At 40.1% G+C, this 25,481-nt stretch overlaps 1 protein-coding gene across 1 annotated transcript in view; it reads left to right on the top strand.

Moving 5' to 3' along the window:
- The window catches only part of tmem132e (transmembrane protein 132E), a 533,792-nt gene that overhangs the window by 156,669 nt on the left and 351,642 nt on the right, over positions 1-25,481 (top strand). The window contains exon 3 of the mRNA XM_060847811.1: positions 13,231-13,374. Within this exon, the coding sequence (XP_060703794.1) occupies positions 13,231-13,374 (144 nt within the window). The remainder of the gene's footprint in view (positions 1-13,230; positions 13,375-25,481) is intronic.

The raw sequence follows: 25,481 nt of genomic DNA on the forward strand, positions 1-25,481 counted from the left end.
CACTAAGTGAGAGAGACAGTTTACTTCAGGTAACAAGGTTTAGTGTTGAAACCATGGGACTGGCCTCACAGGGGTAAGGGGCACGGTCAATGCAGGTGAAATCCAGTGACATATGAAGTTTGGATAGGTGTGATGGTCCTGAATAAACACGTGGACCATATGAAAGCTGCAACCTCGCAACTGTTGTGGGAACAAAACGTGCCTGGCTCTTTGACAGCTTTTCTGACAATTCCAGAACCCATGGGTTCTTTCTGTCCATCAAGCATTGAAGATACCACAGGCATTGCCACCTTGATGCCTTTGCTGCCTGAAGAAGAGAATTAATTTCTTCCGAGACGCTTTGAGCACAAGAGATGAGCTACTATATGTTACATGTTGTATCAGAGGTAGAGTCGGAGGTTCCTGACCCAGTGCTAAAACACCCCTAGGAGCTACGTAAAAAAATGTTACAAGGATAGATTAAAAAAAAGTAAGTTGTGATGAGGACAGAAGGGCGCTGCAAGTGATACAAATAGATTAAGTGAGTGAGCACAGATTTTCAAAAGGAGCAATTTGTGGGAATGTGAATTTGTTCATTTCAACAGGAAGAATAATAAGGAAGCGCATTATTTAAACAGTGCGAGATTGCAGAGCTCTGAGGTGCAGACATGTGTGGCTATCCCACTGCATGACGCAGAAAAGTTTGAACACAGACACAGCAGTAACTAGGAAAGCTAATTCATTGTTGTCATTTATTATAAGAGAAATTGAATAAAAAAGTTGGGAGGTTATATTTCAATTATAGGGGTAACTAGTGATATTACATCTGGAATTCCATGTTTGGTCAACTTTTTTGAGGAGGAATGTAAATGCAACAGAAGCACTTCAGGAAAGACATACAGGAAAGACATCTATATTTCTGGGTTGTCATTTGAGGAAAAGTAGACAGGTTAAGCTTCTATGTGCTGGAATTTAGAAGAGTAAGTGTTGATGTGTTTGAAATGTAAAATATTATAAGGGGTTTTGACAGGGTCGGTTTGGAGAATATGTTCCCTCTTTGGGAGAATTTAGATTCACTGTTAAAAATTCATAGGGCACCCGTTTAAATGGAATCAAGATAAAACAGATGGTGAGAATTATTTTTCCGAGGGTCTCATGAGCACTTCTCTTGAAAAGGTGGTGAAGTCCTTGAATATTTTTGAACATGGGGGTGAAACATTATAACAGCAGGAGGGATTTTTGGTTATAATCAAATCAGCCACATTCTTTTTGAATGACAGAGCAGGCATGTCGGGCTGAATGGCCGCCTCCTGCTCCTTACTTGTATGTTCATAAGACCTATGGGTAGTATGCAATGAAGTAAGTTCTTGAATCAATGAGTGTGGTGCTGGAAAAGCACAGCCAGTCAAGCAGTATCTGAGGAGCAGGAGAATCAACATTTCAGGCATCGGCCCTTTAGTCTCAATACTTTGGCTAATCGTGCTACATTTCCCTGAGAGTCCATCACCTCTGACATCACCCCCCTCCTGATGAAGGGCTTCCTTCTTCTTCTTGACCAAAACCTTGATTTCTCTGATCATCCAGCATTCCCTACATCTACCAGTCTTACCTGTCTCCCGACAGGAACATATTGTCCCTGGACTCTCGTTACCTCATTTTTGAAGGCTTTCCATTTTCCAGCAGTCCCTTTACCTAAGAACATCTGCCCCCAATCAAGTTTTGAAAGTTCTTGTCTAATACTGTCAAAATTGGCTTTCCTCCAATTTAGATCCTGTCTATCCTTTTCCATCACTATATTAAAACCAGTAGAATTATGGTTGCTGGCCACAAAGTACTCTCCCACGGACACCTCAGTCACTTGCCCTGCTTTATTTCCCAAGAGTAGATTACGTTTTGCACTTTTTTGAGTAGGTACAGCCACAGATTGAATCAGAAAATTTTCTTGTGCAAATCCCTCTCCATCTAAACCCTTAACAATATGGCAGTCCTTGTCTATGCTTGGAAAGTTAAAATCCCCTACCATAACCACCCTATTATTCTTACAGATAACTGAGATCTCTTTACAAATTTGTTTCTCAATTTCCTGCTGACTATGGGGGGTCTATATTACAATCCCAACGAGGTAATAATCCTTTTCTTATTTCTCAGTTCCTCCCAAATGCCTTCCCTGGACGTATTCCCAGGAATATCCTCCCGAAGTATAGCAGTAACATAATCCCTAATCAAAGCGGTACTCCCCATCCTCTCTTGACCCCTATCTATCCTTCCTATAGCATTTGTATCCTGGAACATTAGGCTGCCAGTCCTGTCCATCCCTGAGCCATGTCTCTGTGATCGCTATGATATCTCAGGCCCATTTCCTAACTATGCTCTGTGTTCATCTGCCTTTCTTGTTATGCCTTTTGCATTGAAAAAAATGCAGTTTAATTTAACTCATTCTCTGCTTTGTTCCTGCCTGTCCTGATTGTTTGACTTGCTCCTTTTCCCAATTGTACCAGTATCAGACTGATCTCTTTCCTCACAATCTCCCTGGGTCCCACCAAACCAAACAGCCCCCCACATAACCTTTCTAGTTCATTTCCTCCCAAGTGGTTCTCGGAAATATCCCCACAAATACATTAGTCCCTTTCCAATTCAGGTCAATTCATCCTTCTTATATCAGTCACTTCTTCTCCAAAACAGTTTCCAATGATCCAAAAACGTGAATCCTTCTCCCGTGCACCAGCTCCTCAGCCATGCATTCATCTGCTCTATCTTCCTACTCCTGCCCTCACTAGCTTGTAGCGCCGGGAGTAATCCAGATATTACTATTCTCGAGGACTTCCTTTTTAAATTCCTGCTTAACTCTCTGTAATGTCTCTTCAGAACCTTTTCCGTTCCTATGTTGTTGATTCAGGTGCAATCCATCCTTCTTGTATAGGTAACATCTACCCAGAATAGATTCCAATGATCCAAAATTGTGAACCCTTCTCCCCTGCATCAGCTCCTCATTCATGCATTCATCCGCTGTATCCTCCTATTCCTACCCTCACTAGCTCATAACACCAAGAGTAATCCAGATATTACTACCCTCGAGGACCTCCTTTTTAAATTTCTGCCTAACTTCCTATATTCTCCTTTCTGAATATCAGCCTTTTGCCTTCCTATGTTGTTAGTTCCAATGTATACAACGATCCCCTTCTGGTCCCACTCCCCTTTGAGAAGATCCTGCACTCACTCAGAGATATCCATGGTTCTGGCACCATGGAGGCAGCACACCGCTCTGATTTCTCACTGCTGGCCGCAGAAACGTCTTGTGCCTCTGACTAGAGAATCCCCTTTCACAACTGGTCACTTGGAACCTGGCGTATCCCTCATTACAATAAAGCCAGTCTCAGTACGAGATTCTTAGTTGTTCAAGCTACATTTTCCTAAGACTCCATCACCCCTTGCATTTTCCAAAGCAGCATGCTTGTTTGAGATGGGGATAGCCAGAGATGGGGATATCCTGTACTACCTGCCTCCCTCTCCTACCTTTCCTGGCAGTAACCCATTTACCTGACCGTATCTGCAGTTTTTCTCCCTTCCCACAAATGCCATCCATCACACCTCCTAGCTTCTGTATGTTCCTCACTGCCTCTAACTGCTGCTTAGTATAATATAATTGCAGGGATTCAGTGAATACTTGGAAGAGAATAAAGGCATAGAAGTATACTTAAGAGGGAAATCAGGAGGGCAAAAAAGGACATGAGATAGCTTTGGCAAATACGGTTAAGAAGAATCCAAAGGGACTTTTACAAATACATTAAAAACAAAAGGTTAACTAGGGAAAGAATAGGACCCTTCAAAGATCAGCAAGGCAGCCTATGTGTGGAACCACAGAAGATGGGGAAGACACGAAATGAGTACTTTGCATCAGTGTTGGAGAGGGGCATGGAATGTGAGGAAATACATGGTGACATCTTGAAAAATGTCCATATTACAGAGGAGAAAATGCTGGATATCTAAAAAAGGCATAAAAATGGATAAATCTCCTGATCAGGTGTACCTAGAGCTCTATAGGACGCTAGGGAAGTGATTGCTTGGCCCACAGGTCACAGGTGAGGTGCTGGAAGACTGGAGGTTGGCTAACATGGCGCCGCTATTTAAAAAAGGTGGTAAGGAAATGCCAGGGAACTATACACCGGTAAGCCTGATATTGCTGGTGGGCAAGTTGTTGGAGGTAGTCCAGAGGGACAAGATTTACATGTATTTGGATAGGCAAGGAATGATTAGGACTCATCAATATGGCTTTGTGCATGGGAAACCATGTCTCACAAATTTGATTGAGTTTTTTGAATAAGTAACAAAGTGGATGGATGATAGCAGGATGGTGGACATGATCAGTGTAGACTTCAACAAGGCATTCGACAAGGTTCCTCATGGTGGACTGGTTAGCAAGGTTAGATCACTTGGAATACAAGAAGAACTAGCCTTTTGGATACAGAACTGGTGTTAGGTTATTTTTTCCTGAGGTTCTTACATACGTGATGCAACTGCAACACACCACTTCTGTGAACAAGCAACCAAATTTATTAAACACAGTGCAACACAGGCTTTTCAGAGCAACCTTTAACATGCACCTTGCAGAGCTTATGGGGTCGTGGCAAAAAACTCTCTCTGAACAAAGGAAACAGTTAAAGTTTATTAATGGATAGTCATCTGCATTCTTTCATGGCTTTTGTCCCCACCCAAAGACAGTGCAGTTTAAGCCTTTAATATTACATTAATGTCCAGAGAGATAGCCCCATTTAATCTTTTAACATTACACTGGCTTGAAGGTGGAAGACAGAGGATGGTGACAGTGGATTGCTTTTCATATTGGAGGCCTGTGACCAGTGGAGTGCCACAAGGATCGGTGCTAGCTCCACTGCTTTTTGTCATTTATATAAACGATTTGGATGTAAACTTAGGAGGTATAGTTAATAAGTTTGCAGATGGCACCAAAATTGGAGGTGTAGTGGTCAACGAAGAAGGTTACCTCAGAGTACAATGGGATCTTGATGAGATGGGCCAAAAGGGCCGAGAAGTGGCAGATAGAGTTTAATTTAGATAAATATGAGGTGCTGCATTTTGGAAAGGCAAATCAGGGCAGGACTTATGCACTTAATGGTAAGGTCCTCGGGAGTGTTGCTGTACAAAGAGACCCTGGAGTGCAGGTTCATAGTTCCTTGAAAGTGGAGTCTCACCATGGATAGGATAATGAAGAAGGCATTTAGCATGCTTTCCTTTATTGGTCAGAGCATTGAGTTGGGAAATCATGTTGCGGCTGTACAGGAATTGGTTATGTCACTTTTGGAAGATTGTGTGAAATTCTGGTCTCCCCCTATAGTAAGGATGTTGGAAAACATAAAAACGGTTCAAGAATTGATTTATATTGCCAGGGTTGGATGGTTTGACCTATCGGGAGAGGCTGAATAGGCTGGGGCTGTTTTCCCTGGAACCTCGGAGGCTGAGGGGTGACTTTCTCCAGGTTTATAAAACCAAGAGAGGCATAGGTAGGATAAATAGACAAGTTTTTTTTCTCCCCTGAGTTGAGGACTCCATAACATGGGTGGCACAGTGGCTCAGTGGTTAACACTGCTGCCTCACCGCACCAGCATCTTGGGTTTGATTCACACCTGTCTGTGTGGAGCTTACGCATTCTCCCTATGTCTGCGTGGGTTTCCTCTGGGTGCTCCAGTTACCTCCCACAATCCAAAGATGTGCAGGTCAGTTAAATTGGCTATACTCAATTGCCCACAGTGTTAAGCGTGTTACTCAGGGTAAATATAGGGTAGGGGAATGGGTTTGGGTGGGTTTCACTTCGGAAGGGTGGTGTGGACTTGTTGGACTGAAGGGTCAGTTTCCACACTGTAGAGAATCTAATCTAATCTAATCTAAAGGCTATAGCTTTAGGTGAGAGGGGAAAGACTTAAAAGGGACCTTTGGGGCAACGTTTTTACGGAAAGGGTGGTCATATATGGAATGTGCTGTCAAAGGAAGTGGCAGAGGCTGGTAAAATGCATCATTTAAAAGACATCTGGATGAGTATGTGAATAGGAAGGGGTTAGAGGAATATGGCCCAAGTGCTGGCAAATGGGACTAAATTAATTTAGGATATCTGGTCAGCATGGGCGAGTTGAACCAGAGGGTCTGTTTCCGTGTGTATATCTCTATGACTTGAAGTACTTCATTTGCCAGTCTATTATAACGTGTCCAGTCTCCCATATGGAACATTGACCAGAGTATTAGATGGCATTTTACAAATTCTGTCTGATGAATAGCAAACATTTAGTACCAAGGAAATTTTAGCCTCATCTCATTCATAGACATCTAAATCATAGCCAGGATTTTCCATTTTTCAGACTAATTCCAAAAATGAACCTGTTTCTAGGAGGGAAAGTGGCAGCTTACTAAAGTGAGACAAGTGTTGGTTTTAATATCATTGAGGCAGCTTTTCAACTGCCACTGGACTTTCTGCAAGACTCCAGATCAGCATGTCCTGCCCACCTGGTGACCCTGGTCAATGAGAGGCCCAGTTTACCATTCAGATAAGAGGCCTTTTTCTCGATCTGCCTGGAGCTGAAATAATTGTAGTCTGGGCAGGATGAGACCTTTATGTGGTCATTAGTTGACCATCAAGGGACTCAATTGGTGACAGTTCAAGATGGTTCAGCTCTGGCCTTCACACCAAAACCTCTTTAGGATAGATGGCAGGGTTCTAGCTTACTACCATCCGGTGTCATTAAGTTTGTTTCCTGCCTCCAGGCCAGCTGTGACTGAACCTGGAAGATGGCAATGCATTAGTTAGTTTATTCTGTGTAGCCCTTACTAGTTGTTAAGTTGTGCTTGCTGTCTTATTGATCTAATGCATTGTATATTTCCCATAATTGTGTACAATGACAAATACTTGTGAAAATGCTTTTGTTTAATCGCCAATTCTGGTGTTACCTAAAATGCATAATATCACACTAAGAGCAGAATACCTCATGCTTTTCTGTGAAATATTTTTTGTTTCATTTGTAATTCAAATTGCTGTTCACTTATGAGATACAACATAGTCTAACTTGTTGAAATAAAAATCAGACTTCAGGAAAGGTAGTTAATAACCTTTAGGAATCAATCTTATTCCCCACTTGGTTCAAAGTTTCAATACAGTACTACTTATTACTTTTGTGATCAAGGGAGATAGCGAATTATAATGAATATGTTCTATGTCAACAGTCTTAGACAGCAGAGTACTTTCAAAAGTTAGTAGCATCATCTGCTGTAATTTCCACTATTTCTTCTAACTCTACTGTCAAAGAATTTGAGGAAAATATAATCATGAGAGTGTGAAACTTCATGATTTAGGACTACTGGTAAGCCAATCACAGTGGTAGGAAGGACAATCATTTGAGATTAATTTAAATGGCAGATAACATTGAAGCCTTTCAAACAAATTGTCAATTGCTTTACAGTGAATTTGTATTAATGAAATACATATTATAACAGAATAGCCTGTATTGGTTGAAGATTTTAATTTCCCTTGTATTAACTGGGCCACCTAGAGGGTAAAAGGTCCGGACTGAGTGGAATTTGTCAAATATGTCGAGAAACGTTTCCTAAATCAATATGTAAAGGGCCCTACTTGGGAGGGCGCAACACAAGACCTCCTGGACATAAGTTTGCTCACTAATCTGGAAGGTTCATTTTTAGACGTTTTGTCACCATACTAGGTAACATCATCAGTAAGCTTCCGGTGAAGCACTGGTGGTATGGCCGGCTTTTTATTTATGTGTTGAAGTTTCCTAGGTTGGTGTTGTCATTTCCTGTTCTTTTTTTCTCGGGGGTGGTAAGTGGGATTCAAATCAATGTGTTTGTTGATAGAGTTCCAGTTGGAATGCCATGCTTCTAGGAACTCTCGCGCATGTCTCTGTTTGGCTTGTCCTTGGATGGATGTGTTGGCCCAGTCGAAGTGGTATCCTTCCTCATCTGTATGTAAGGGTACTCATGAGAATGGGTCATGTCTTTCATGTGGATCGCCAATCCAAGGAAATCTAAACACATAAATAAAAAGTGGGCCATACCACCAGTGCTCTACCGGAGGCTCATTGAAGATGTTTCCTCGTATGGTGATGAAACATCTGAAAACAAGCCTTCCAGCTCAGCGAGCAAACTTGCATCCAGAACCTCAACCCGAGCTACAAATCTTCTCAAAACTCAATAACAGAACCTCCTCTTAGGTAACGAGGTTGGGCAAGTTTTAGGGTGAGAGGGGAAAGATATAAAATGGACCTAAGGGACAACTTTTTCACACAGAGGGTGGTACATGTATGGAATGAGCTGCCAGAGGATGTGATAAAAAAGGTAGCAAAGACAAGCCAGGGAACTATAAGCCAGACATCAGTGGTAGGCAAGTTGTTGGAGAGGATACTGAGAGACAGGATCAACCAACATTTGGATAGTCAAAGTCTGATTAGGGATAGTCAGCAAGGAATTGTGCATGGGAATTCATATCTGCTAAATCTTTTGGAGTTTTTCAAAGAGATAACCAAGAGGATAGATAAAGATAGGGCAGTGGATGTTGTCAATATGGACTTTAGTAAGGCCTTTAACAAAGACCCTCATGACAGGCTAGTCATAAAGATTAGGTCACATATGATACAGAGAGACCTAGCTAATTGGATTCAAAATTGGCTTGTTGGTTAGAAGCAGAGCGTGGAAGGTTATCAAAAATTAGAAAGCCACCTTAATTAAATGGGGAAGTGGACTGAAGGTTGGTAAATGCAATTCAATACAGATAAGTATGATATTGCACTTTGGAAACTCAAATCAAGGTAAGACTTATACAGTAAATGGTAAGGTCCTGAGGAGTGTTGTGGAACAGAGGGACTTTGGAGTATAAGTACATAGTTCTTTGAAAGCGGTACCACGATAGACAGGGTGATGAAGAAGGCATTTAGCATATTGGCATTCATTGGTTGAGGCATTGAGTATAGGAGTTTGAACGTTATGTTACATATGTATAAGTGGTTGATAAGGCTGCACTTGGAGTATTGTGTACAGTTTTAGTCACCCTGTTATAGGAAAGACATAGTTAAACTGGAAAGAGTGCAAAGACGGTTTATGAGGGTGTTGCCAGGACTAGTAGGCCTTAATTATAGGGAGAGGTTGGCCAAGACAGGACTTTATTCCTTGGAGCATAGGAGAATGAGGAGGGGTGAGGTGTATAAAATCATGAGGGACATAGATAGGATGAAAACTAGAGAGCATAAGTTTAACGTGTGAGGAGAAAGATTTAAGAAGAACCTGAGGGGCAACTTATTCACACAGCAAGTGGTCCGTTTTTGGAATGCACTGCCAGAGAAAGTGGTTGAGGCAGGTGCAATAGCAACATTTAAAAAACATTTAGATTGATGCATGGATGGGAATTCCAAGGGATATGGACGAAATGCGGGCAATTGGAACTAGCTGAGTAGGCACCATGATCAGTATGGACCAGTTTGGCCTAAAGGGCTTGTTTCCATGCTGCATTAGTCTATGGCTCTATAAAGAGAACAAGACTTTGAATATCAGCTGGGGAACTCCACTATAAATGTTCCTTCAGCCTGAAAAATATAATTGACTATTTCTCTCTGCTAACGTTGCTACTGCCCACTTTTCTTCCATGAGGTTTAATTTTGCTCAGACGTTTGTCAACACTATCAAAAACATTTTGGAGGTTCATGTACACCACAACATTAGCATTACCTCATTGTCCCTCTCTACTACATCTTTAAAAAGGTCTCCAGAATGTTAGCAAAACATGATTTTCAGAAAATCATGCTGACTCTCTAAATCATGTATCCATGTGACTATTAATTCTATCCACAATTATAGCTTTGGAAGCTTCCCCACCATGAAATTAAACTCACCAGTATGTAATTGCTGGCCCTTATCTCTACACCCTTTTCGTGAACAACAGCATCCTGTTTACTATTCTCTTTGACACTGTCCTGAGTCAAAGGAATACTGAAAGATTTTGACGTTGACCCCAAATTTTCCACTCATATTTCCTTCAATATCCTTGGATATATCTTATCCAGACTCAGTGTCTTGTCATCTTTGTGTACAAACCATCTATCCAATACTTGCTCCTTATCAATTGTGTATCCTTCTAGTTATCAATTTGTTTTTCTTTCACCATGGCTTGGTAGCATCTAATAAAGAAGCAAAGTACTCATTTAATATCTCATCCCTGCACCCTCATTTCTTGTATGAATCCATATTTTGTTCCCTAATTGGTTTTATTCGTCCTTTTATCATCCTTATGCTGCTTATGTGCTTCTTGAAGGTTTGAGATTTCATTTTATGTTATTAGACTAGTCTGTTTTTATAACCTTTCTTTGCTTCATGTGTCTACTTTTTCATCTTCTTTCTGAGCCTTTTATATTCAGCCTGTTTCTCAATTGAACTTTCTATCTGAAACCTCTCATAAGCTTTTTCTTCTTTGTCTTTATTTCTCCTTTTCATCCACATACCTCTGGATTTTTTGCCCTACTTTTTCCTTTTGACAGATATACCTTACCAGAATGATCTCTTCTTTAAAGGTAACACATTGCTCAGCCATGTTTTTTTCTTCCCCAACATATGACTCAGGTTTTCCAAGAATAGTTGCATTCTTGCCTCATTGAAGTCATTTTCCCCTGGTGTATTATTCTCACATTGGATTGTTTATTGTTCTTTTCCACCATCATTCTGAACCTCGTGATACACTTATGACAAAATCACAGACATGTAATGGCACCAAAGATATGTGTCTCATCATGTCAGCATCAGCTTTTGAATGAGCATTGTTACCTATTGCCAATCTCCTGCTTTTTCCCCATGCCCTTGCATACTATTTCTATCCAAATAATTATCCAATGACCTCATGAATGCCTTATTGAACTGTTCCTTAAATGTCCTCCAAATTCACTTGATTTTCTTGACCCACCTCAGCTCCAAGAACCAAGTCTAACAGTGCACCCTTTTTATTCGGGCTATATGCATACTGCTGCAGAAAATTCTACTGAACAGAATCTAGGAATGCTTGTCCCTTGTTGCCCTTTACATTACCTTCTAAAGTTATTATCCTAGTATATGTTGAGTCCTCCATTGTAACAAATATTAGAATCCCTTTAGTATAGAAAGAGGTTATCAGGCCTATCGAGTCCACACTGACCCTCCAAAGAGTATCCAATCCAATGGTCAATGGTAATCCCCAGGATGCTGATAGTGGGATTTTCAGTTATGGTAAAGCCATTGATTGTCAATGGATAATGTTTATCTCGTCTCTGTTGAAGATAATCATTACATTGCAAAAATTCACCAAGACATCCAAGAAAGAATTTTTCAAACTCATGATCAGAACCATCTAGAAGAACCAGAGCAGCAGATACGTGGGATGACAAAGTTCCCTTCCCAGGCACTAACCATCTAAATTTGGAAATATATCATCGTTTCTTCATTGTTACTGGGTCAAAGTCCTCAAATTTGCTTTATGACAGCATTGTAGGTCAACCTACAGCACATGGACTGCAGGGGTTCAAGAAGGCAACTCACCATGATCTTTTCAAAGGCAACTAAGAATGAGCAGTAAATGCTGGCCAGCCAGTGATGCCCATGTGTCATGAGTGAATATAGAAAAAGCAAAGTATTCATCCACCTTCTCTTCCTAATTCTGTACTCACTCGTATATGGTACTGGGAGTAATGGGGATATTCTTACTTCTGAGGTTTTCTTTGCTAATCTTCTGACTACTTCACTAAATTTGGAATACAGGACTACATTCCTCTTCCTAACACTGTTGTTGGTACCAATGTGGACATAACCTTTGGCTGATCAACCTCCCATTAATAAAATACCCTGCAGCTGCCCTGTGACATCCTTTATCCAGGCACCGAGGTGATAATGTACTATCCTGGAGTAAAAACTTTGGCTGCAGAAATACTAGTCTGTTTATCCTAACTGTGGAATTTCCTATCATTACTGCTCATCCATTATTCTTCTTTTCTTTTTGAATAGCCGAGCCATTTGTGGTGCTATGGGTTTGGTTCTTTTGTTATTGTCCTAGCTGATGTAAATTGCTGAACAGGTCATATCCGAAGACTGAAATTTGGTTTGATAGATCATATTTAGTTTCTTGGAAGGAGTTTTAATAAGATGGTAATTCTTGAAATGCAAGCATGCAATGCAACAGATTTTTGGTAAAAATAAGAACACTGAAGTATATTACACAAAAAAGATGAAAACAATTTGGTATTTACATATGACACAAGTTTAAGGATTTTCAAACACATGGTCATGTATAATCCCATTAATCCCAACAGCATTTCTTTACAGTACACACATCAGAAAGAAGTCCTGTCTCTATTGTGTTCATATGGCTTAATTTAACTTTTCTTTTAATTATCAGTTTTGAGAATCTGGAAGCTGATTCCTTCAGTTTTCTTATTACTGAGTTTAGGCTTTCTCAGCTTCAAATAACCCTTCCAGGGTTTTAACAAAACACTTCTGGTCTGGACTTTTTAGACTAAACTCCTGACACTGAGGTAACCTATTTCTGAAGAACTCTAAGCTATCGCTTTCTACAAGAGCAACTGCCTTATACATGTAATTTCAGCCAACCCTTCTGCATACTAAAACCTTTGAAGTATGGGTGTTTCCTCCAACATGATTAAAAAAACTCTGGATTCTTCTATCTGAAACATGATGCATATTTGTTTATTTTGTTGCTCATAAAGCTCACCTAAAATAATATCGTTATTATCTAGAAAATATCTCTCTCCTACTTGTTTTAAAAGAAATCATCATGGTTACAGATATACTTACAACTTAATTATTAAACCCCTTCATAGACACAGATCAAACCCCACATGTCCAGTTCAAAGTCCAATTTCAGAAACAGTGATATTAAACACTTCATAAATCAAGTTGCCCAACACTATACTTGCAATTTTGTCCTGTTCTCCACCCTGACATTATTCTCTAATATGACTTAGGTGCAAAAAATAGAAGTTAAGAATTATTTTAAATCAGAACTAGTATTGTTTTGGTATGTATTGAACACTTTTATTGCATATGTGTCCTGACATTGAGATAATTGATTTATGCAGTGCACTTCTCTATTCTGAGTTCTCAACATGAATGGGCAGCACTGATTCAATCAGAGCATCAAAGTGTTTTACTTTTTTGATTTGATAACTTATTTGAAATTATCTGACTGTTGTTTTATTCAACATTTTTCAGAGTAAAAGCCAAAAAAGGAGTGAACCTGAAAAACATGTGGCCCAAAAATCCTGAAACCTGGCAGTTGAGATCAGAGATCATGAATGGTGGAAAACATTCCATTGCTACAGTGGAGATGAATAGGAAGCAAGGAGTTTTAAGCAGGTAAGCAATTTTTTAAAAGGCCATTGTATTTACTGTGGCATTCTAAACCATGGGGGATAAATTTTCACATCACCTCCTGGTTCCAAATTGTAGATTTGACAAAAGATCTGCAGAGTTTCTTTGTAAATCCTGTTGATGTTGATTTTCCAGAGTTTTCATATCTCTTTCACTGAGAATGAAAACGAGTCCCTGTGAAGAAATATGGTCCCTCACTTACCAGTTTCTTCTTTTGCTGACTATTCTCTTTGTCCCTTAAGAACAGGACTAAGCCATTTACTCTCTTTTCGGCAATTTCATCTTTGAATTAGTTAATGTGTGATCTGTCCATTACACTCATTTACTCAACTTAGTTCCACAACACTTAATTCCTTAATCTCACAAAAACTAACAATCTTGATTTTAACATTTTCACATGATCCACCGTCAGCAAATTTTGGAAAGGATTCCAGATTTCCATTAACCTTCACATAAATATAGATTTCCTGCATGGTGCTCCTGTCTATTTCTTCCTGTTTATCGACTGTTTCCCTTTCATTAACTCTTTGCTTTTAACTCTGTGCTTCAGCTTTTGTCTTTTCATTACTTTCAGGTAGGAGGAGATAATAGTCACAAGGTGAGGAAAGGAGTTATTAATTGTTATATTAGGGTCATAGAGATGTACAGCACAGAAACAGACCCTTAGGTCCAACCCGTCCATGCCAACCAGATATCCCAACCTAATTTAGTCCCACCTGCAGCACCCGGCCCAGTTCCCTCCAAACCCTTCCTATTTGTATACCCATCCAGATGTCTTTTGAATGTTACAATTTTACCAGCCTCCACCACTTCCTCTGAGAGCCCATTCCAGACACGCACCACCCTCTGTTTGAAAAAGTTGCCCCTCTTTTATATCTTTTCCATCTCACCCTAAACCCTATGCCCTCTAGTTATGGACTCTTCCAACCCAGGGAAAATACCTTGTTTATTTACCTTCTCCATGCCTCTCATGATTTTATAAATCTCTATAAGGTCACCCCTCAGCCTCCGACACTCCCGGGAAAACAGCCCCAGCCTATTCAATCTCACCCTATAGCTCAAATCCTCCAACCCTGGCAACATCCTTGTAAATCTTTTCTGAACCCTTTCAAGTTTTGCAACATCCTTCCCTTAAGAGGGAGACCAGAATTGCATGCAGTATTCCAAAAGTGGCCTAACCAATGTCCTGCACAGCCGCAACATGACCTCCCAACTCCAGTAATCAATACTATGACCAATGAAGGAAAGCATACCAAGTGCCTTCTTCAATAGTCTATCTACCTGCAACTCTCCTTTCAAGGAGCTAAGAACCTGCACTCCAAGGTCTCTTCATTCAGCAACACTCCCTAGGACCTTACCATTAAGTGTATAAGTCCTGCTAAGATTTGCTTTCCCAAAATACAGCATTTATCTAAAATAACTACATCTGCCACTCCTCAGCCCATCTGATCAAGATCCCGTTGTAATCCAAGTTAACAATCTTCGCTGTCCACAACATCTCCAATTTGGTGTCATCTTCAAACTTACTAACTATACCTCTTATGCTTATATCCAAATCATTTGTATAAATGCTCCATTTTGTGTGTCAATTGTGAGAAAATATAGTTCTCAGTAATTCCAATTGAAACCTTGATGTTCTTACATCTTTATTTTCCTGTTATTATTTCCTCTTTCTATCACCTTGTTCCAATGATACCCTTAATTCTATTGTTGCCCCTTTCCCCCATTTCATTACTGTTTACCCCAATCTCCATCTACATCCCATACTCTGAATGATCTGCCCTAAGAATGGGTAATGGACATTTTTACTATTTTCCTTCTTTTAATTTCCCCTCTCTGCTAGCCATTTTATTCAGAAACATTGTTTGCTTTTATAGTTGCATTTTCCTATCTGCTCTAATAAACAAATCATATATTGAAAGGGTTCTCTCTCCTTTCCTTCCTTTATTCATTTGGCCTTTTGTGTGCCAGTAATTTGAGTCTTCTTCAAAGGCTTTCAACAAAGCCTCCTATTATTGACTTAATTGACTCAAAAGTAATAATGTTGAAAATTCCAAACCTTTCATGTTTGAACTATTGGCAAAATGCATGTGAATTAATTTGAAATATTAATCTTATTGGTTTATATTTTATTCACTCAGGGAACATGGGCATTACTGGCCTACCAGCATTTATTGCCCATCCCTAATTACTCTGGAGAAAGTAACTTTTTTGAACTGCTGCAATCTTTCGGTGAAGTTATACCCATAGCACTGTTAGAGAGGGAATTCCAGAATATTGACCCAGAGACAGTGAAGGGACAGGAATATGGTTCCAAATTGCGATGGTGTGTGGCTTAGAGGGATACTTGCAGGTTATGGTATTCATCTACTGCTGTCATCTTTCCAGCTGTTAGAGGTTACAGGTTTGGAAGTTACTGTTGGATGCACCTTGGTGTGTTACTGCACTACATCTTGTTAATGGTACATACTAATTCCACTGTGCAATAGTGGTTCAGGGCATGAAGGTTTAAGAGGGTGGATGGGGTATCAGTCAAGCTTTGTCCTGTATGAATGTTGTTGGAGCTGCCTTCATTCAGGTAGGTGGCAACTGTTCAATCACACTCCTGATTTGTGCCTTCTAGATGGTGGATTAGCACTGGGGTGACAAGCGATGAGCTGCTTGCTGCAGGTTTCCTACTCTCTGACCTGTTTTTGCAGCCACAATATTTCAATGGCTGGCTCAGTTCATTTTCTGTTCACCTCTGGAATTGAGCTCTTTTGTCCAAGTCTTTAAAGTTGAAATTAGGTCTGGTGCTAAGTGACTGTGACAGTTTTCAGTTAAATTAAGTATAAATGAGGAAAGATCTATTGCTCAGCTTCAAGAACATATTGAAATTTATCTTGCCAATGAAAAGGCACACATCCATTAAATTTCATGCTCCTTCATTCAAATATAGACATTTCAGAGTGAAGCCAACAAGGCATTGTTATTTGCTGCTCAGTTGCGTTTCTATATTAGCAGCAAATATACAAGTTACTGAATTGTAGCTGAGGTCAGTCCTAAATCCTAGAAAGCATGGTCTTCTTTCAGACAGACATTAGTTTTTGGAATTCTCTTCCAAGGAGAGCAGTTAAGGGAGGTTTAATATAAATAAGACTGAATTAGACAGTTTTTTGCTTGACAAGGGAATCAAGGCTTATGGGACTCAGCAGATTAGTTGAGTTGAGGTCTTCTTCGGACCAGTCATGAGCTTATTGAATGGTGAACTAAGTCTTATTATATAAAGAGAAAATGTGTTTAAGCATTTTAAAACAAAAAAATTATAACTCTCTGGGTCTCATTTATGATTTTTTGAATTGTGCAGTTCATGTATAGATTTAAAAGTTTTTATTTTTCTACTTCTTAAAATTATGGACTGAAATAAAGAACTGCTTTTAAAACCGGTGTTTTGCAAGAATTGCTGCATGTTTTGAAAAGCAAGTAATCTGATATTCATGACAAATCACGTATACAACTGTTGAAACAAGCTGTAATTGAAATTCAGGTTGCAGACAAACTGGAGTCAAGGGGCTTCCATTGCCAAGATCCCTCTGGAGGAAACTCGAGCACTCACTCAACTGGGTCACCAGAATAGTAATTGTTTGTTGTCTCCCGCGTAACATTGTTTAATTACATTGAGACTTTAGAAGATGAACAACTGGACCTGTCTCCTAAGACAAGGAAGAAGGGGAAGGTGATGATAATTTTGAGAGCGATAATGCTGATGATGAGGATAGTGAGTACACAGGCTAGTAGTGCAATAAAGAAGACCCACCTGAAGGATTCTCTTGGCAATTAGATTTGAGGGCAAATCACTTTGCAATAACATATATGGACACTCAAAACTGTTTGCTTCAAGCGTAAGCTCTTTAAACATCGATTCTCCAGCTCCTTGGATGCTGCCTGACCAGCTGTGTTTTTACATCTCCACATTCTTCGACTCAAAACTGTCATTCCTGCTGTCAAAGAAATGCTTGTTTTATAATTTTAAAGAATTAAACCCTTTGGCATAAGTTTCAAGTTAATTCACTCTCTATTCACCATACCTTCATGTTCTGTCTTCTTTTCAGAACATCGGAATGGAGTTAAGCAGGATTACATGGGAGCTGCAATTTTGTAACTCAAATCTAATTTGTGGGCATTAATCTTTCACTGAGCTATAGGCTAACATAAACAATGTTAGTTAACTCACAAAATCACAGGGTTCACAATTTCCAGAGGTCGTGTTCTTCCCAGAGAACAGCAGTGAATGCAGCATTCTTTACATTCCTGTGCAAGATATTCATGTGAGTATCAAGTGATCATCACCTGTCAAGGGGTGTAAACAGAAAATATAGTCAGAAGCCTTAAAAACTGAACAAAACTGCAGGAGTGACAGTTGTACTAAGTGCTGTTTTAAGTGTAACACTGCATACAAGATTGGCATCTGAGCACCCAAAATGACTGTAATGTTCCTCAATCTTTCTTTTCCTACCACTATGACTTGTTAACCACTTTAGCAGTAATAGCTAAGTTTGAGGAAGCTGCTCGTTGTTTTTGCTGCCTTCCATCAAATGATTTTGATCGGTGTACACCTCAGCCTGACTTCTTGGAGGCATTTGGTTCCCTAGTAGAGGAATGCAGCATAGCACCTCTGTAGTATCCTGAGGTGACAATCTCTCAGTGCCTGACTGTTGTTCCTCTTCCCTGTCAGTACACAGTCACACTTGCATCACCTCTTGAGGGGATGCATCCTATTACAACACGGGTAAACCCTCCTGCTTAATTTAAACCAGAAACACAGAAAAGTTTTATCCCATGCAATAATTTGTGAAAATTTGAGAAGCCAAGAACTATTTAAGTAAAAATTAACAACTTTATTTCTTAAAGTATAACAGCAGATAATTAACTAACAACTATTTACAACTCCTTCCTCTTTCTCTTTACTTTTTGCTTTGTGCTGTGACTTACGACAGTAGAATCTGGCTCCCACACAGCCTGGGAAAATACCAGGATATTTCTGTTTTAATTTCTCAGTTTCTTGATCTTCCTTGGGCTTCTCCACAACATGGGGTTTCTCTCTCACCTTGGACCTTGCCAAATCATTCCCAAGAATAAACTGAATTCCTGGAGCTGACACTCTGTCAATCATTCCCATTGTAACTTCCCCAGATTTAAGTTGGCACTCCAACCTGATTTTACATAGGGGAATACTAAATTTCTGTTCATCTATCCCATATCTATCTACCATAATCTCAGGTAACAGATCAGAAAGAGTGTATATTCACTCATTCCTTATTCGTGACTGGTTAGATCTTATTTCTCTCAAAATTATAACTTCTTGTCCTTCTCCTGCTATCCTTTCTGAGTAAACTTTCCCCACAGAGGCAAACTCTTTGTGGAAATCAGGTACTAACTCCATACCCAGCCCCTGTCTAGGCTGTGCACTCTCCTGTGGCTCTTCAGCTCTTCTTGGGTGTCTCCTTTACTACCTTCACTAATGCCCCTGGCTTAACTTCTTTGACCACATTTTTTCCCACAGTGCCTTTCTTTAATAACCAGCACTGTGACTTTACGTATCTCACTTTACCACAGTGGAAACACCTGAGGCCTTTCACCTCCTTTCCACCCTCTTGGGCTTCTTTTTTTTTATCCTGTGGCAAATTCTTACCAGCGCTCTCTACTCTTGGTTTCATGGTGTAGGGTGTCCCCTTCTTCCAACTTCTATCCCTCTCAGGACGAAATTCTGACAGGAAGCTTGTCTTATGCAGCAACATGCATTATCTGCTAATTCTGCTGCCCTCCTCACTTGCTGAACTGTATGTTCTTCCACATGAATTCTTACCATCTCTGGAAGCGAGTTTTTAAATTCCTCCAGCAGAATAATCTTTTGTAATGCCTCAAATGTCCTACCTATTTTCAAAGCACGCACGCAATCAATCAAAACAACTATGTTTAATTCTTTCAAACTCAACATGAAGTCTGACCTGGTTCCTTCTTTGTGTTTCTGAACCGCTGTCTATAGGCTTCTGGTACCAATTCATAAGCACGTAAAATAGCCTGTTAACCTCTTCATAATCTCTTGATACCTCGTCTGACAGTGCGGCAAATTCCTCACTTGCTCTGCCTACCAATTTAGTCTGAACTAGCATTACCCATAAAGCCTCGGACCATTTCATCTGCCTAGCCAATTTTTCAAATGAAATTAAGAAGGCTTCAACATCTTTCTCATCAAAATGTGGCAGAGTTTTGACATATTTGTATATGTAGAATATGGAACAATACAGTGCAGAATAGACCCTTCAGCCCTCGATGTTGCGCCGACCTCTGAACTAATCTAAGCCCACCCCCCTACACTGTCATAATCATCCATATGCTTATCCAAGGACTGTTTAAATGTCCCTAATGTGGCTGAGTTAACTACATTGGCAGGCAGGGCATTCCACGCCCTTATCTCTACCTTCTCTTTCAATCTCCATTCTGTTAACTTGACTTTGCTAAGTCGCAAATTCTCAAGTTCAAATTCTCACTTTCTTTGTCTCTCCCTTTCTTTCTCTTTGTTTGCTCAGCTAAGAACCTTCTCTAGGAGACAGTGAGGTCTGCAGATGCTGGAGATCAGAGTTGAGAGTGTGTTGCTGAAAAAGCACAGCAGGCCAGGCAACATTCGAGGAACAGGAAAATCGATGTTTCGGGCTGGATGAAGGGGTCCGGCCCGAAACATCAATTTTCCTGCTCCCCAGATGCTGCCTGACAAGCTGTGCTTTTCCAGTAACACACCCTCAACTAAGAACCATCTCTATCTCCTTTTTTCCTCTCTCTTCCTCCTCTCTGTCTCTCTCTCTCTCCTGTTCTCTTTCCTCTGTCTCTCTTTGTTTATCTTCTGACTCCATTTTCCTCAACTGTAATTTAGGTTTTTCCACCTTTACTGCACCTGCCTGTTTCTCTGACACAGAGAATTGAGTAACTCCCTTACAATTTCAGCTTTACTTTTGTCCTTGGTTAAACCCAAATCTAACTTCGTTGCTAATACTAAGTGTGGTCTTTGCCTTTCCTTCTATATTTTCTTTGCAGATTTCTGAATCACCCACAAATCCAAAAACGTCTTTGGAATTTTAAGAACCCCTTCTCTCACTTTTGATTTAATCAGTCACAATTCACCAAAATTAAACAAATTGTCTCACCTATGTTTTATTTAAAAATCTAGGGCACTAACCTGCAAATGTTTAATTCTGCTGGGATTTTACGTACCCTCAAATGTATTCAAATTTGTCTCGGAGTGGCAAGGTGGCTCAGTGGTTAGCACTGCTGCCTCACAGCACTAGGGACCTGCGTTCAATTCCAGCCTCAGGTGACTGTCTGTGTGCAATTTACACATTCTCCCCATGTCTGCTTGGGTTTTTTCTGGGTGCTTTAGTTTCCTCCCACAGTCCACAGATGTGCAGGTCAGGTGAATTGTTCATGCTAAATTGCCCATAGTGTTAGTTGCATTAGTTAGAAGGGTGGGTTACTCTTCAGAGGGTAGGTGAGCCAAATGGTCTGTTTTCACACTATGGGGAATCTATTCTGATCTAAACCAGTTCAAATCCCAACAATGAGCCCCCAAAGCATCAGATTATGTAATTGACTTTTAATATTGTCAATGTATTAAATTCAAACTTGATTGGAGGTGGTTTTTTTTGGAGGTATAATTTAAATTGATTGGCCTAATTTGAATCTGTTTTTGTCTCCAGGCATCCAGCTACATAGCTACCCCAGTAGCTGGACCACATGCTATATTTTAGCTTGTTGAGGATACTTGGTGCTGTCAGGTAGTTCTGCTAGCTTTTAACTTTCTTAAAGGTAAAGTACACCCACATCTTCATAACAATCCCTTGAAGGGAGCTCAAGGTCTCACAGTCCTCTCTTGTATAACCAGTGTATGGATGCATCCATGGCTCAAAAGGTGAGAGAAGATGACCATGCATATCTAGCAGATACTGATTGTTCTGCCGGATCTGGCTCTGCGTGCCAGCCACCACCTAGTTCATGAAAGACAGAATTTTGGCACACTCCTCTGTCATTTAGCAAAGTTTTCTCATGATCTTTGGCACTACTATCAGACTTTCTCTTGCTTGTCTATTTATTTTCATCAGCATAGAATTGTAAAGCGCAAAAACAAACCCTTCGGGCTGACCTGTTCACACGTACCACACATTCCAATCTGACCTTGTCCCATTTGCCAGCAATAACCCCCAGCATATCCCTCTAAACCCTTCCTATTCGAATACTCATCCAGATGCCTTTAAAATGTTGTAATTGTACCCACCTTCACCACCTCTTCTGGCAGCTCATTTTGTAATAATTGCCCCTCATGTCCTTTTTAAGTCTTTCCCCTCCCTACCTATGCCCACTAGTTTTGGACTTCCCTATCCTAGGAAAAAGAACGTGGGTATTCGCCCTATTCATATCCTTCATGAATTTAAAGGTCTGTAAGGTCACCCCTCAACCTCCGATGCTCCAACTCTATTTAGCCTCTCCCTATAACTCAAATCGTTAATACCAGCAACATTCTTGTAAATCTTTTTGCATCATCTCATGTTTAACAACATCCTCCCTTTAAAAGGGTGACCAAATTGTATATAGTATTCTAAAAATGGCTTTACCAATGTCTTGTACAGCTCAAACATGACATCCATATAAAACTCCTATACTCAAAGCATTTGAACAATGAAGGTAAGCATGCTAAATGCCTTCTTCACCATCCTGTCTACCTGTAACTCCACTTTCAAGGAACTACGCACCTGCACCCATAGGTCTCTATTTAGCAACAGGCCCCAGGATCCTTCCATTAACTGTATACTTCCTGTCCTGCTTTTCCTTACCAAAACACACAGCCCACATTTATCTAAAGTAAAACTCCATCTGCCACTCATTGGCTCATGAGCCCATCTAATCAAGTCCTGTCATACTGTGAGATTGTCTTATGCACTGTTTACTACACCATGTATTTTAGCAATTTACTAACTTAATAGTGTATATTCACATCCAAATCATTTGTATAAATGACGAAAAGCAGTGGATCCAGCACCAATCCTTCTGGCATATCGCTGGCCACAGACTTCTAATCCAAAAAGCAACTCACTCCCACCATCCTCTGTTCCCTACCTTCAAGTTAATTTTGTATCCAGTTGGCTAGCTCACTCTCAATCCCATGTGATCTAACCTTGCTAACCAATCCATTCAGAACCATGTTGAAAACTTTGCAGAAGTCCATATAGACAACATCTACTGCTCTGCCTCCATCAATCGTCTTTGTCACCTCTTCAAAAAAAACTCAATCAAGTTAGTGAACATGATTTCCCATACACAAAGTCATGTTGACTACCTCTAATCAGCCTTTGCCTTTCTAAGTACATGTAAGTCCTGTTCCTCAGAATCTCCTCCAACAACTTACCCACCACTGATGTAAGGCTCACTGGTCTATAATTCTGTGGCTTTTCCCTACAACCTTTCTTAAATAATGGCACCACAGTAACCGACCTCCATTCTTCTGGTACCTCACCCATGGTTGTTGATACAGATATCTCAGGAAGGGTCCCTTTTTTCCCTTCCCACAAAGTTCTAAGATGCATCTGATCAGTTATTGGGCATTAATCTACCTTTATTCATTTTAAGACCTTCAGCCCCTCTCTTCTGTAATATGAACACTTTTCAGGACATCACTATTTATTTCCCTAAGTTTCCTCACTTCCATGCACTTCTCCACACTGAATACTAATGCAGAATATTTGTTTAATGTCTCACTCATGTTCTGTGGTTCCACACATAGACAACAGCGATTATCTTTAAGAGACACTATACTCTTCCTACGTACTCTTTTGCCCTTAATGTTCTTACAGAATCTCTTTCAACTCTCCTTAATGCTATTGGCCAAAGATATCTCATGTCCTCTTTTTGCCCTCCTGATTTCCCTCATAAGTATACTTCTATGGCACTTATACGCCTCTTGGGGTTCATCAATTCCAGCTTGTCCATACGTGATATATGTCTCCTTTTTCTTCACCAGAGCCTCAATTTCTCTCATCATCCAGCATTCTCTACACTTATCAGCCTTGCCCTTCATGCTAACAAGAACATACTGTCTCATGTTATCTCATTTTTAAAGGCTTCCCAACCATCTCTTCACCTGCAAATAGTCTCCTTCAATCAACGTTTGAAAGTTCCTGTCTAATACCTTCAAAATCGGCCTTACTCCAGTTTAGAACTTTTTGATCAGTTTTATCCTTTTCCACAACTATTTTAAAACTAATAGAATTATAACTACTTACCTCAAAGTAGTATCCCACTGACACCTCAGTCACTTACCTTGCCTTATTTCCCAAGGGATAGTCAAGCTTTTCTCCTTCTCTAGTAGGTCCATCCGCATATTGAATAAGAAAGTTTTCCTGTGCATACTTAACAAATTCCTCCCCATTCAAACCCTCCTGCAAATGTTCCCAATCGCAGCCATTTCTTTCTCAGATAGTAGCAGATCCATGTTTATGCTCACCAGAGTGACTGAGGGAATGGCACTAAGTCCAGATGTATTTCTTCAATCCCTCTGGAAACAGTGAGACAATGCTGAGTGAAAGAAAACTCAGCTTGAATCATGTTTTGTCACCCTTCTAAGACCTTAAGACCATGTGATAAAGGAGTTGATTTAGGTCATTCAGTCCATCAAGTCTGCTCTGCCAATTGACCATTCTCAACCTCACTCTCCAACCTTCACTCCTCTTATTGTTTGAGATCAAAAAGTTCTCCCCCATACAGAGCAAAAGGTGCTTTTATGATCGTATGAGTATGCTTTCAAATCATTTATTTGCCAACTATTGAGATACACATCAAATCTAACATATTTCAATTTCCACTTTTCATTGAATCCCTATAGTGGGGAAACAGGCCACTCGGCCCAACAAGTCCTTGAAGAGCCACCACTCAGACTCACCCTCTTAACCTATAACCCTGCATTTCCCATGGCTTATCCACCTAACCTACAGTTTCCTGGACACTATGGGCAATTTAGCATGGTCAAACCACCTAAGTAACTTGAGGAAAGCCATGTAGATACAGGGAGAGTGCATAGACTCCACACAGACAGTCACCTAAGGTTGGAATTGAACCTGGGTCCCTGGCACTGTAAGGCAGCAGCGCTAACCACTGACTCCCCAAGCTGCCGACTTCTTATGCATGAATGAACTATACTTTTAAAATGCTATTGTTCAACTAACTCTTTTTTCCCAAGTACCTTTTGCCCTGGAATCATCAAATAATCCTGATTTATAAACTATTTTAGAATCATTAAGTTGTCCCAATATGGAAGGAAGCCTTTGGGTCTTTTGCATCCATGTTATTTCTCTCAAAACTACTTGGCTATTCTTTTTTTTTCTTTTCTTTTCCCAATAGCTCTACAATTTTATTCTCTTCATGTGCTCGTCCAACTCCTACACAAACAAGGAATTTTTACAAGTTGTCAATCCATAACAAAATACAATATTTTTCAGACTCACTTTAGTAATGGCATTTGTCTCTCTTGCAGTAATACAATTTCCAAAGTAAAGTATCATTTAAGTACTTACTTTGTTACATCCTGTTGACCCATGGAATATCATTTCTTTAAACTGCAAACCTGTTCATTATGCTTGTGTAAAGTAGGTAGAACAGTGCAGCATAGGAACAGGCCCTTCGGCCCACCATGTCCGTGCTGACTGTGATGCCATTCTAAACTAATCCTATCTGCCTCCATTAGATCCGTATTTCTCTATTCCCTGCCTGGTCATATGTTTGTCCAAATGCCTATTAAATGTTGTGATAGCATCTGCTGCTATCGTCTTTCCTGGCAGCGTGACCCAGCACCTACCGCCTTCTTTTTAAAAAAATGCCTTGTATATGTTTAAACTTCCCTCCTCTCAGTTTAAACATATGACCCCTAATATTTGACATTTCTACTCTGGGAAAAAGAAATGACTATCCACCCGCTCAACGCCTCTCATAATTTTATATACTGCTATGAGATTGACCCTCAGCCTTCAACGCTCTAGAGAAACTATCCAATTTCGTCCAACCTTCCTTATAGC

Source organism: Hemiscyllium ocellatum, chromosome 31 (genome assembly GCF_020745735.1).
Source record: "Hemiscyllium ocellatum isolate sHemOce1 chromosome 31, sHemOce1.pat.X.cur, whole genome shotgun sequence".
Lineage (NCBI taxonomy): Eukaryota > Metazoa > Chordata > Chondrichthyes > Orectolobiformes > Hemiscylliidae > Hemiscyllium > Hemiscyllium ocellatum.